Source organism: Delphinus delphis, chromosome 7 (genome assembly GCF_949987515.2).
Source record: "Delphinus delphis chromosome 7, mDelDel1.2, whole genome shotgun sequence".
Classification (NCBI taxonomy): Eukaryota; Metazoa; Chordata; class Mammalia; order Artiodactyla; family Delphinidae; genus Delphinus; species Delphinus delphis.
In genome coordinates, this window is record NC_082689.1 from 113,177,542 (window position 1) to 113,190,361 (window position 12,820).

At 42.6% G+C, this 12,820-nt stretch overlaps 1 protein-coding gene across 3 annotated transcripts in view; it reads left to right on the plus strand.

Moving 5' to 3' along the window:
• Window positions 1-7,378, plus strand: part of NIPA1 (NIPA magnesium transporter 1) — a 41,300-nt gene extending 33,922 nt beyond the window's left edge. For 2 of the 3 annotated variants that reach the window (XM_060017028.1, XM_060017030.1), the window contains one exon: window positions 1,556-3,545. In XM_060017028.1, the coding sequence (XP_059873011.1) occupies window positions 1,556-2,067 (512 nt within the window). In that variant the 3' untranslated portion in view covers window positions 2,068-3,545. Of the gene's footprint in view, window positions 1-1,555 lie in introns of all 3 variants that reach the window. The other variant, XM_060017029.1, reaches the window with a different exon arrangement.
• The last annotated feature ends 5,442 nt before the right edge of the window (window positions 7,379-12,820 follow it).

Sequence of the window (12,820 nt, forward strand, 5' to 3'; positions counted from 1 at the left end):
GAACCCGTGTCCCCTGCATTGGCAGGCAGACTCTCAACCACTGCGCCACCAGGGAAGCCCCCCAGCTGCTTTTTATGAAATAAAGCCTGCGCACTTGCGTTCAAGCTACTTCTGATTTTTCTGCAAACACAGCCCACACTTCGGCAGTATTTTACGTTTGCGTGTGCTGCTCTCTGCCCTCCACTACCCCTTGCCCAGTTTATAGGTCAGGCTCCCAGGCAGCTTTCAGCTGTAGTATCTTCCTGAATCTTCCCCTGCAGCAGAGCTCCATAGTCTTTTTCTTATCCTTGAGGAAGAGGGGCTCCCACCACCTGCTTGCTGATACACATGTCCAGGCTGTTCCCAGCCCTCAGGCCCAGTGCCTGGCACCCCCTTTACAATCTGGAAATGAAGTTCATGGAAAATACAACTCCTTGTACATATAATAGCAGTCAACATAATGCCCTAAGAACAGTACTTTGGAATAAAATGGAATGCTCAGGTACAACTATAGGAGAAGACATATTAAAGCCAGCAGACCCCACACCGTGTGTGCGGTGAATCTGGCAGGTGCAAAACAGACCGATGTGGAGGTGTTGTGTTATTGACTCAGACACTAAGGATTTTGCCATCAGCAATGGGATCTTCTTTTTTGTTTTTTGTTTTTTGTTTTGGCTACGCCAGGTGGCCTGCCAGATCTCAGTTCCCTGACCAGAGATTGAACCTGGGCCCCACCAGCGAAAGCCCGGAATCCTAACCACTAGACCACCAGGGAACTCCCAGCAATGGGATCTTCTGAAATGGAGTATAACTCTTGAAGTTCTGAAAAATTCAATGTATATTAAGTCCTTGCCAAATTACTCTGTTTTACACATAAAACAGGTTCTAGCTCTGATTATTATAAATATTTTCCACTTTCCTGTCCAAGATGACATCCCGAAGTCATCAGGAGAACAGGATGATTTTTCATTGTGTGGGGCCGTCTGCACATCACAGGACCCCTGGCCTCTGCCCACTGTGTGCATCCCCAGTCAACTGCAACAGCCAGAAACACCCCTACAGCTTCCCTGTGTGTCCTTTGAGACCCCGCGTGACTCTCTTTCTCTCCCACCCCACACGTAGGAGTACTCTCTGCCTAGGGTTTGTTGAGTTGACCATCTTGTGAAATGGTTTTAAAAAAATTCTCAGGACTTCCCTGACAGTCCAGTGGTTGGAGCTCTGCACTTCTGCTGCCGGGGCACGGCTTCGATCCCTGGTAGGGGAAGTTCTGCGTGCCGCACAGTGTGGCCGAAAAAAAATCTCAAAGCATCTGTGTAGACTTTTATTGTTATAAAAATGTTACTAATAGAGAGAAGACTTATTTACTGACATGTAATATATAGGAGCTATGAATGTTTGAATGGTGAAAGTGATGATGGGAATAACTTTTGTGGAGTGAGCTCAGGGGCTGTGGTAAAGCACATCCGGAGCGGTAGGGTGCCCCGGTGACAGCGGGGGTGGGGGGTAGGTGGCGGAGCACGTGGCGAGGGCTGCTCTGCTTCGCCCCCTGGGTCACCGTGCGCCCTCTCGTTTCCAGTGTTCGTAGGCTATCTGTGCATCGTGCTGCTCATGCTGCTGCTGCTGATCTTCTGGATCGCGCCAGCCCACGGGCCCACCAACATCATGGTCTACATCAGCATCTGCTCCTTGCTGGGGAGTTTCACCGTGCCTTCCACTAAGGGCATTGGGCTGGCAGCCCAAGACATCTTCCACAACAATCCGTCTAGTCGGCGTGCCCTCTGCCTGTGCCTGGTGCTCCTGGCCGTGCTTGGCTGCAGCATCATCATCCAGTTCAGGTACATCAACAAGGCCCTCGAGTGCTTCGACTCCTCTGTGTTTGGGGCCATCTACTACGTTGTGTTCACCACACTGGTCTTGCTGGCCTCGGCCATCCTCTTCCGGGAGTGGAGCAACGTGGGTTTGGTGGACTTCCTGGGCATGGCCTGCGGGTTCACCACTGTCTCCGTTGGGATTGTCCTTATACAGGTGTTCAAAGAGTTCAACTTCAATCTTGGGGAGATGAACAAATCTAATATGAAAACAGACTAGGATGTAACAGGGGGTTGGATGGCTTGAGGAACAGGAAATGGATGTGGCTTCTGGTCCTGATTTGTCGTGAAGTAGAAGAGACCGTAAATCGCTGGTGTTGGAGTTGCCTGTATATTAATGGATGGGCTGGTGGAGAGTGAGGATGTGTTGCTCAGCACTGGGGTGGGGGCCCAGCCTTCTGTACTCTGAAGTTGCTCAGTGGTTGCCTGGGTGTCATCTCTCTCTGATGAGAGGAATCTTATGTTCATTGCCATTAACCTGGAAGCTTTCATGAATACTCTTTGCTTTTAAAACACGTCATCATTATTTAAATAGAATGGGCCTTTTCTGATTAGTCTTTGCAGGGGAACAGATATTCTTACTTAGAAGCTTACTTTGGAAATGGGAGAAATTGTTGTCTTGAAGTCTGACTCTACAGTAAATGTGTCTGTAGTTTTTTAATTTTGCATTAAGCATGTATAACATTCAGGTGTCAGATCCAAATCAGAGGCATATACATTTAATTGGTTTTAATCCTCTGATGTGTTGACTCTCCTACCCCCAACTCCTAGACATTTTAATTGCAAACAGAGAGAGAAGAGTGAATGGAAATGATATACTGTTCCATTTGCAGGATGATTTTCAATAGCTCAAATCAATTTCAGTGCCTTTATTACTTGAACTATTCACTTAATTTGACTATTACTGTGTGTATGTTCTCTTAGATTAGAGTAATGCAGCCTCCTTGATTATACTTTAATATTTCACTCTTCAAAACATAAATGTTCAAAGCAGTTAGAAATTATAGTATATTCATTCACTGGAAGAGAGTCAAGACTAAGGGCACATTGGAGTAAATCAACCCTGTCAGCATGTAGTTATAGTTCAATTAAAGACAATTGACTTAAGTAGCATGAGGTATTTTATTTGCATTCAGTCTAATGTAACTGGGATCCAATATTAAATATATTCATGTTCTCTTTCAGCAAGCATTGTGGCCATTAAGAAGAAATAAATTATTTAACTTGATAATAAGGCTGTTAAATGAGAGAGTAACTGTTCAATAGCACATATGAGTTCCCTGTAATTCAGGAACAAGTTAAAGGACACAATTAAGTTTAGGCTATATTCTACAAACTGGAACACACATAGTTTTCAAAAGAATTTCTAGCAAAAATGAAAACAATTTGTAGCCATCTCCCTGTTGTTTGAGATGGCAGAGCACCCTACAATTCCTCAGTCAAACTTCTGAAATGCAAAATAGCCATTAATTATTCCAGTATTTGGATCAAAGAGGTCACTTGGCTATCGATAGTAACCTTGCATGTGTATTAAATGGGAACAAAGCACAGAGTGATGCAGATATTCATCACGATATCATGTACTTCATTTGCAGTGGTTCTCCCACCCCTGCACCATGCGGCATGACGGATCTTAGTTCCCTGACCAGGGATCGAACCAGTGCCCGCTGCAGTGGAAGCTTGGAGTCTTAACCACTGGACCACCAGGGAAGTCCCATGTGTACCGTTTTATCTAAATAGGAAGCTATGCCAAGTTGAAAGATGGGATTGGGTAAGGTAGATTTGGTGATACCCAATTAAATAATACCCAATTAAAATTACTAAGGAATGTCAATAGGAAAAAAAAAGTGTTTTTTCGTACAAAAAGAACATTTCTAAAGACCTAAGGAATAGTTCCCTAAAGTGTTGAACAAAGAGACTAAACTAAATGAGGATAGTTTAACATAGAGAAAAAAACACCTTTATGAATTAAAAGTACATGTGATGATCATGGGTTGTCAAGTGATCTGCGAACTAACAGCAGCAAGAATATTTAAAAATTTTTAAAAATCTTATAGTAACTGATAGTTAATAAATGCTCAAAAAATGCATTGCTCTTTTTATCAGCTCATGAAGGTTTGTTTTTTATCATCAGTATTTTTAGGAATGCAGGCCTTAATTTATTGAACTGAACTTTCTGAAAGTATAATGCAGGAGTATAAATATACTTTTAGGCATAAAAATCATTTCTAGGTAAGGAGTATGAGATATTCAGAGAATACATGTGGCTATACAAGTATAATGAGAAAGTCCATGTGTCATATGGAAATTACCATTTTTTTGTTTACAGTTTACATGTGAAGCTTAGTTTATTTAAATTCATCTATTGATGTTCCTGATTACAGTTAATCCATGATTATTCCATAGATACTTAGAGGTGATATTTTCTGGATTATCTCCCTATGATTTTTTTTAGAGTAAAATAGAATCTCAAAGTAGTAATAGTTTGTCTCCTCTTGAAGGTGATAAGTCCCAGAACAGTTAGACTCTCCCAAGTTTACATCTGTTCAGCAAATTACCTTGGTAGGTTACACAACTTCCCTTCCAGTGGAACACAGTTCATATCATCCATTGTATTCCAAAAGTGTGACTCTAGCCTGGAAGTAATTGACATGACCAGCAGTCGAACAGCCTAATTTTCAAGTTTAACATAGAGCGTTTAATATCTGACTTATAGTATTTATTTTACAGATTCATGTTTTTATAATTTGGAATTACAAAAAAAGATTTAAAAAGTAAAGCTTTGAAGGGTAGGGCCCAGAATGGGGATAGGTCTTATATTGGTCTTTCCAAAAGTAAATACATATAAAACATTTTCATTATTATGGTATTCTTTGGGTTTTATCTTCAATTAAAGCAAGCCTCCTCTAAAATCATATGTTTGTGATATGATATCCAGGCTTGCTCTGGATACTTAAATAGGCCATTTCTCTCCTGTCTTACTTGGACAATGCCTTGTTTTCTCATCTGAATCTTTGCATTTAAAAAGATTGCTTCCTGTTCTGCTCAGTGATCAAGTGTAGGGCCTATTAAGGATTCTAACCCAAACCCAGCACGAAGACCACCCTGGGTGTTTTGCTGTTCTGCAGGACTGCTCCAACTCTGCAAAGAAGGATCCGGAGAGAAGGGCAGTCTGCTCCCTGTCACATGGGGAGCAAGAACTGCCCACGGCTGGACCTTCAGGGGGAATCATCACTCAGATGTTATTATGGTCTTTTCACATTAGAAAATTAGTGAAATACACTTTGCTGCTCTTGGTTCAGCAATAAGAAATATTCCTTCAAGTCCTACTTCTCAGGCCAATTTGATTTATGCAGTTTTATTTCCAGAGGTTCATTCCAGCTGTAGTAGATTGGTCTTCGGGTTTTTCTTTGGGTTTCACGTCTGATAGAAGAGAGCACTGTTGAAGTATGCAGTCACCTCTCACCTTCCTTCTTCCTCGACTGCTCAGCTCTTTGTAAATACTGCGCTCCCTTCTAGAGGCCAGTTTCTAGACATCCATAAAGTGCTCGAGATGCACTGTCTACACGCGTGGATGAGTCCACGGAGACTGAGGTGTTGATCACAGGCCACTGTCGTGCTGCCTAATTCTTGTTGGGAGATGACACCTCTCGTTTCTAAGCTGCTCAACTAACCCAGAAGAGCAGTTTACAGAGCTATGCCCATCACTCTTCTTTGATGCCTACTTGATCCTGACTTAGACTTCCTGGGACTGAGTAGGAACTTGGAAAGAGAAGAAGCTTTAGTTTAGATCTGTTCATTGGCTGTCTGATTGGCTTCAGTGGTCTGAAGAAGTTGTCCTTAACTGTGTCTGACACCGCCGAAGTAGTTCACCTATCAAGCAGGATTAGATGGAAACTTGGTGTTCCACCTTCTCAGGGACCAAAAACGTAACATTAACTCCTTGGCATTGACCTTCCTCCCAAGGACATATCTGTGTTAGTTTTTCATATGTTTTACTCATATTCATAGCTAGAGGTCTGTTAGCTTGAGTTAGGAAGAGAAAAGATCAGTTTGCACACCAGTCACACCATAAAACAGTTTATCATATAAAATACCTCAACTATATGTATTCCTCACTTCCGCCTCACAGTTGAACTGGTGATGAATTTTAAGGTGATTTTTCACATCTGGCCAGATTCTTATACCTCCATCATATACTTGAAAAGATTAAGAATTTTAGGAATGGGAACAAGAATTTGGCCCAATATCTACTCATTTATTTTCGTACACATTTCTCACATGCTATTAAATGCAACAAAGAATTATATTTTAAGAAAATGTAACTCTGTGTTACATCAAAAACATATTGTCTAGTGAAAAGTTGATATTCAGTAGAACAATGATCATGTAAATAAACATCTATTTCAAATGTACCCAATGTGATAAAAAGCATAGTCTAGGGCCCAGTGCATGAGCCGGGGAGGATTTATTTGTTCTTTTCTCTGTTTTTCCTTGAATTGTGCAACTATAGGTGAGTCACTTAACCTTTCTGTGCCTCAGTTTCTCTACCTCTAAATGGTGGGATGGGTCTCCAAATCTGTGTTAGAGCACTCACATGTTTAGTTTGTGCTGGTAGCCTCAGACCAGAGCGCATGTGCAGGACTCCTTTGGAGCGATGCACCATGCATCCTGTCTGCTCAGGACCATGCTGTAGACACACAGCTTCGAGCACTGAGTAAGCAAAGGAAGCACTGGGTGTAAAGTCTGCATGCCTCCATGAAGCTTTAATTTTCTTTTTTTTTTGTTTTAAAAGGCAGGGTTTTATATTTTCTGTTGTAAAATATGGAAATTAAGCAAGGACTTTAAAAACCTGCACTGAGAGATCACATTCTGATGGTGTGATGAGCTTCTCTGACATTCTGCAAAGGTTTATGTTCTGCAGAAGAATCAATGACTTGTGAACCAGATTGATTCTGTTGCGTTGAATTTGTAATGAATGATGCTGAACTTCCTGCTTCCAAGCGGCTCAACCCTGACCATGAACTACCTGACACCAGGTAAATGTCAGGAACTCCCAAACCACTAGTGCCAAAGGGTCACATTGAAAAGTACAGAATATTTCTTTTATTTGTCAGACTATAATAATTTGCTCCCCCCTGCCATGTCAGTGTTTTTGCAGTTTGGAAAAATTTAAGGGTACTGTTTTTCCAGTAGCATTCCTGAGTGTTTTTGCCTTTTTAAATGATAACTATTACTGTCTTGTAAAATGGAATATAATTGTGAAAGAGAGGAAGAAGACTAGATAAAAAAATGTAAAATGTTTGATTGGTTGCATAAAATTTTTTTCATGTAAATGTATCAGGGAAGCTTCCAATTAGCACACACACCCATTTGTCAATGACTAAGACTTGCTTATATTTTGCTTTATAGAAGTAGTCATAGCATGTTGTAATTGCCTTATGTAAATAAAAATGCTATTTATTAAGTTTTCCAATAATATTTATTAATCTGTATGTGTTTTAAAATAAAATAACTTATTTCTAGCTGAACACTCGTTGCTTTTTTGCCCTTTACATGAAATGCTTGTGTGGTCTCAGGTTCCATATCACCCTAATTCCTCAATCAAATGCTTCACATTTTCTTTGTAGAAACAAATAGCCCAGGTCTCCATCACAATGTAGAAAATGTCTACCCGAGCATATATTAGGGAGCAAATCTATGATGTGTGAAGGATTCACCATCCAGTGATTACCTTCTGATACAATGAAATGATGGTATTAAAGAAAACCAGCTATATTTTAATAACGTGTACATGTTTTTGAGGTGTATAACATGTTTTAAACACATGGAAAATATGAGAATCATAACACATTTTAATACTCCAGTGTCATGAGAAATCTTGTCATTAATCTTTATTAGTGTCCTATAAGTAATTTTATTAAATGAAAAAAATATTTCATTTGAGAAAAAATATTTTTCCTTAGGCTCTATCCAAAAAGATTTGATGACTCACATTTTGATCAAAGTATACCTGTATAGAAGTCAGGAACAAACATTTTAAGAAACCACTAAATGTTTCTATGGATAACCCTTTCCACACAGGTTTCTGGGGTCATGAAATGTATAAGTGCCAAATTCTACAAAAACCTGCCTGGGTTGGTTACTATTAACAAAACTGTTAGTTGTATCTGCTAGCCAATCACAATACTGTTGAACCTGAGCTCTACATCTGGATCTGAGGAGTATAGAAAATCAGGCATGCTCCCTACCCTTTACTTCCTTTGTTGATGGGTCATGTCCCTGTCAGGTGGCCCTTAGGCATGACATCGTCAGCATCTTTGATGTAATATTAATCATACCATATTTTGAACCTCATATGGTAGGTAGTTTCAAAAAGGCTTTTTGTGTTGGAGAGCTGAGGCACAGTCAAGAAATAAAGAGAGGGCTTCCCTGGTGGCGCAGTGGTTGAGAGTCTGCCTGCCGATGCAGGGGACGCGGGTTCGTGCCCCTGTCCGGGAAGATCCCACATGCTGTGGAGCGGCTAGGCCTGTGAGCCATGGCTGCTGAGCCTGCGCGTCCGGAGCCTGTGCTCCGCAACGGGAGAGGCCACAACAGTGAGAGGCCCACGTACCGGAAAAAAAAAAAAAAAAAAAAAAAAGAGTGACTTAATACAAGATTCCTTTATTCTTTCTCGTATGTCTATGGGTCAACAGCACAATTTTGTGGACCTCAACCAGCTTGGCCCAATGTCTGGTCTCTGAGTCAACTAGGTGGCTTTGTAAGTTGCTCTGCTCCACCTGGTCTCCTCCTCCAGCAAACTAGTCCAGGCTTCTTCTCAGCATGATTTAGGCTGGGAACCACCACATTTTCTTGGCCAAGGACAGTCCCAAGGCCAAGGCCAAGGCCAAGGCTGGAGTGGAACTGCAAAGCCACTCTGCAAAATGGGTGGGCACATGGATGAGTAGAGAATCAGAGCCATTTTTATCAATCTACCACATCATCAGAGACCAGCTTGCCAGCTATCAATAGTCAATGTAATTCCTTATTTGACCATGTCATCTAGCTAGAATTCAGCTGAGACCAAAAAAGTAAGCAAAAAAGTTCCTCCGGAGCCAGTTCTAAAAAGCACATCTGTCTGGTTGCCAAGCTTACAGATTAAATTAGAAGCTGTATAGTTACCAAAACCAGACTGGTCAGGGGCTGTGCAGTCTAGAACGTTAACAGTCCAGTTTGAAAGGAGCAAATTATATCTGGCATTTTCTGGCTAAATAAACATAGACTTCATTTTAGAAAGATTCCCACCCAAAATGATTTAAATTTGGTATAATAGTGTTTCTGTATCTAGTCAAAAACTGGAAGAATATCCCCAGAGGACTTTTGCACCTGTAACAAAGGTATTACTGATTTATTAGCAGGTCTCACTGCAGATGTAGCTAGTTGCGCTTTCCGTTTCTAATAAATGAGCCCTCTGTCTTGGTCCTTTTTCGAGGAAATCATGATGATGGGTCCCAGGAACTTGCCACGTTCCAGAAGCAGCCAAGGCAGGACAGCTTAACAGTGGGTTTTCTGTGCATCTCATGAAAAATAAATCTCTGCTCCAAGTGTCGGGAGACCGGCTTTAACCAAACCACAAACTCTTCCAAAGAACTTAATCTATTCCCCGATTCGGTTAGTTAACGTTTGGGAAGAGAGGGCCTGACCCTGAGCCGAGCCCCGCCCCGCCCCCATCTCTTGGTCTCGCGCCTCCGCGTCCGCCAACCCGCCCCGGTCTACCGGCCTCGCTCTAGTCCCGCCCCTTGTCCTCTTGGAGCACCTTTCCCTAGGGGCTCTTAGGGACACCGCTTAAACTGCAGCTTCACATGTTAACCGCGCGTGGGAATTCACGGTACAAGGTACTTTGGCTTTGATCATTTGGTTGCCCAACAATACGTGGCAAAACGCTGCCTCCTAAACCTTCTCTCTTTGGCCCGCCCCGCCGCCCTCCGCCAACCAGGACTTGGAAAACAGACTGGAACACAACCGGAAAGCGAGACGGGGGCGGAGCGTTTGCCGCGCCGCAGTGCGCGCGCGCGCGGCATCTCTTACGTCACTCTGCCGCGCCCAGGTTCTTCTCGGCCGTGCCCCCTGGACCTGGTGGCGGAGGTGGAGGCCGGAGGTCGTCCGGAGCAGGTTCCCCTGGGCGCTCCCCCATGGAGGAAGAGGTGCGCACGGCTGCAGCCCCGGATGCTCGCACTTCCCACTGGACGGCGACGAAGGCGGTGGCCGCGCGTGCTCTGGAGGGGGTGGCCCGTGCGGCCTGTACGGGGGTGTGAGCGGAGGTGACCGTGGCCGGATAGTGGAGGGCAAGCCGCGCGCGGGGCGGGCCGGCCACCGGCGGTGAGGTCGCCACTTTCTTCCTTTCAGGCAAGCGCGAAGGGGCTGGGGGCAAGCCTGCCCATCTTGGGTCGGGAAGGACTCTTAAGGGGCGCCTTTCTTTTCCCTGGGGACCCCGAGCCGCGCGTGGTCTGAGATGGGGTTTCCCCCGTAACCTGCATCGAGGAATACCACCGTGCTTTGGATTGCCAGTAAATCCCACGGAAACCGGCCTGGCCCTGTCTGGGGCGCGTGTTCATTAAGTTCATTAAGATAGTTTCCTATTGTTGTGAGTTGGAAGATTGTTTCAGCTACTGCGGAGATATTAACTGACAGTTGAACAAGCCTTAGATGTCGCTGTAACGGTTTGAACATGGCTTGTTTAATTTCCTAACTTTTATAAACTCAGAGATTCCGCTCTCCCTCTCCATACAGCTGAACAAAACTCAGTATACCTTTGGTTTTGTGTTTGTCTCTTGAATCTCTTTACTAGATTTTTCATTTCATTTACTATAGACCGTGCTTTAGTTCTGTTTTTAGAAATTCTCTATATACCGCGAGTCCAGTTAGTACTTTTATTTTTTGTTAAAGTACTGTCAGTGAATGTGAGGGAATAGAGATCTTTGTTTCATACCAGTAAGCTGTCCGTTGAAGCAGTATGTTATGATCGGTTGAGTTGGTATTATGTTAGTTGGTAAGTAAAACGAGTATGGAGGGTAGTAGTCAAATTTTAAAAGTGTTCAGTAACTATTCATTCCTTTTGCCTATTTCTGTATTTTCTTCGTTCCAGGCTGGAGCTACTCTGCCAGGGCTTAAAACTTTAAATGAGAATAAAGGGTATTATTTACGAGGAAATGAGAGTGAATAAGTCATCTCTAACCTCTTCCAGCCTTGTTTTCATAAGAGAGACCATATTAAACGTACATGTAAGTTAAAGTTTTAATTTATAACTAATGTTGGAAATAGGGTTGGAAATTTAGGTTCTGTAGTATTTATAACTACTACTATTAGAAATAATTAGCCAAATGAGAGGTTGGAAAAAATTAAAGCAGTGTAAACCAAGTAGAAGTAAAGACTGAGAACTCTTAAGGTTTTATTATGATGTGGGCAGTCTATATAGAAGTTGAGGCCAGTGGACACTTAGGTTCCAGTTCAGGCTGTTTAACTTTCTGTGTGATCCTCCACATGTGATTTAACCTCAGAGAGGTTTGGTTTCTTTACCTGCAAGGTGGGGGTAATGATACCTTTTTCTTATTATTGTGTAGATTAGAATTAATGTGTTTCAATCACCAGGAGCAGTGCCTCTGTAGGCGTTCAATAAGTGGTAGCTATTACTATTAGGGAGACATAATAATAAAAAACAATTACACTAGTTTTCAGGAAATTTCCATTGTATAAAAATACTCTGCTGTGGTATCCCACCTACCCTGGTTCAGTTAGTGTCAGCCACAGTGGCCTTTCTTTTCCAAGGAAACTGCATACTTGCTCATGCCTCAGTGCCTTTGCACTTCTTTCTCTGCTTTGTTCTTTTACTGTCTCTTTCAAGCCTTTACTCAGTGTTACCTTCTGCACTAGACCTCCTAACCAACTTAGTTAAAATAGAAGCCCCCCAACCCAACTCCCCAATGCCTTTAACGTGCTTTACTTTTCACCATAGCATTCACCGCCTTCCAATATTGTGTCCTTATTTACCAACAGAAGGTAAACTCCATGAGGGCAGGGTTTTGGTCTGTTGTATTCACTGCTGTATCCCTGTTCCTAGAACATAGTGTGTATTCATGTAAATATTTTTTGATTGAGTAAATGAGATAAGCATACCACTTGTCCATAGGGGGATATGAGTCATGTACATTAGTAATCATAATAAGGGCTAGAAAAGTGTCCAAAGAGAGGTTCAGATTAAAGGCTAGGGAATTCAGAAAAGATTGGCTTATGGAATTCAAGCAGGGCTTCATTGTGGAGGTGCTTTTTTGAAGCAGGTCCTTAAAGATGAAAGGGATAATGTAATAAAGTTATAGAGGAGTGAAAGGAATAGGTAAGAATGGCAGCAGTATGTTGGCTTAGGGTGGAACTTGGCTTAGGGTGGAACCAGGGTATGTGAAATACAGTATCGGGAAGTTAAGATTGAAAAGACAGGTTTGGAACAAATGGTGAAAGGTCTTAGTTACTGGCTTACAAAATTTGGAATTCTTTCTGTAAATAGTTGGGTAGCCATTCTAAGTTTGTAAGCAGGAGAATGAGACGACAGAGATGTGTTTTATAGAGCAGTGTGGTAGCATGATGTTTTTAAACTGGATTAGGGTCAGAAGAGACATGGAGATGCCAGGCCACATTTCAAAGGTAGAATCCATCTGGCATCCTTGGCCCTTGTATGCAGTTTGGGTAATGAAAATGGTGAAGCTGCAGTCAGAACATAAGGAGAGGCAGATTGGGTGTGAAGACAGTGACCTACACTGAGAGCCTGGTTTGAGCTGCCCCTTGCTTGTATTCCAGCTCGGGGACTAAAAGGAGACTCCAGTGGGAAAGGCTAAAGGCTGAGGAGACCTGGATTCTAGTCCTGGGTCTCCTACCCACCAACTGCATGAGAAGTTACTTAACATCTCTGTGCCTGTTTTCTCATCATGAGGCTCTTATCACGT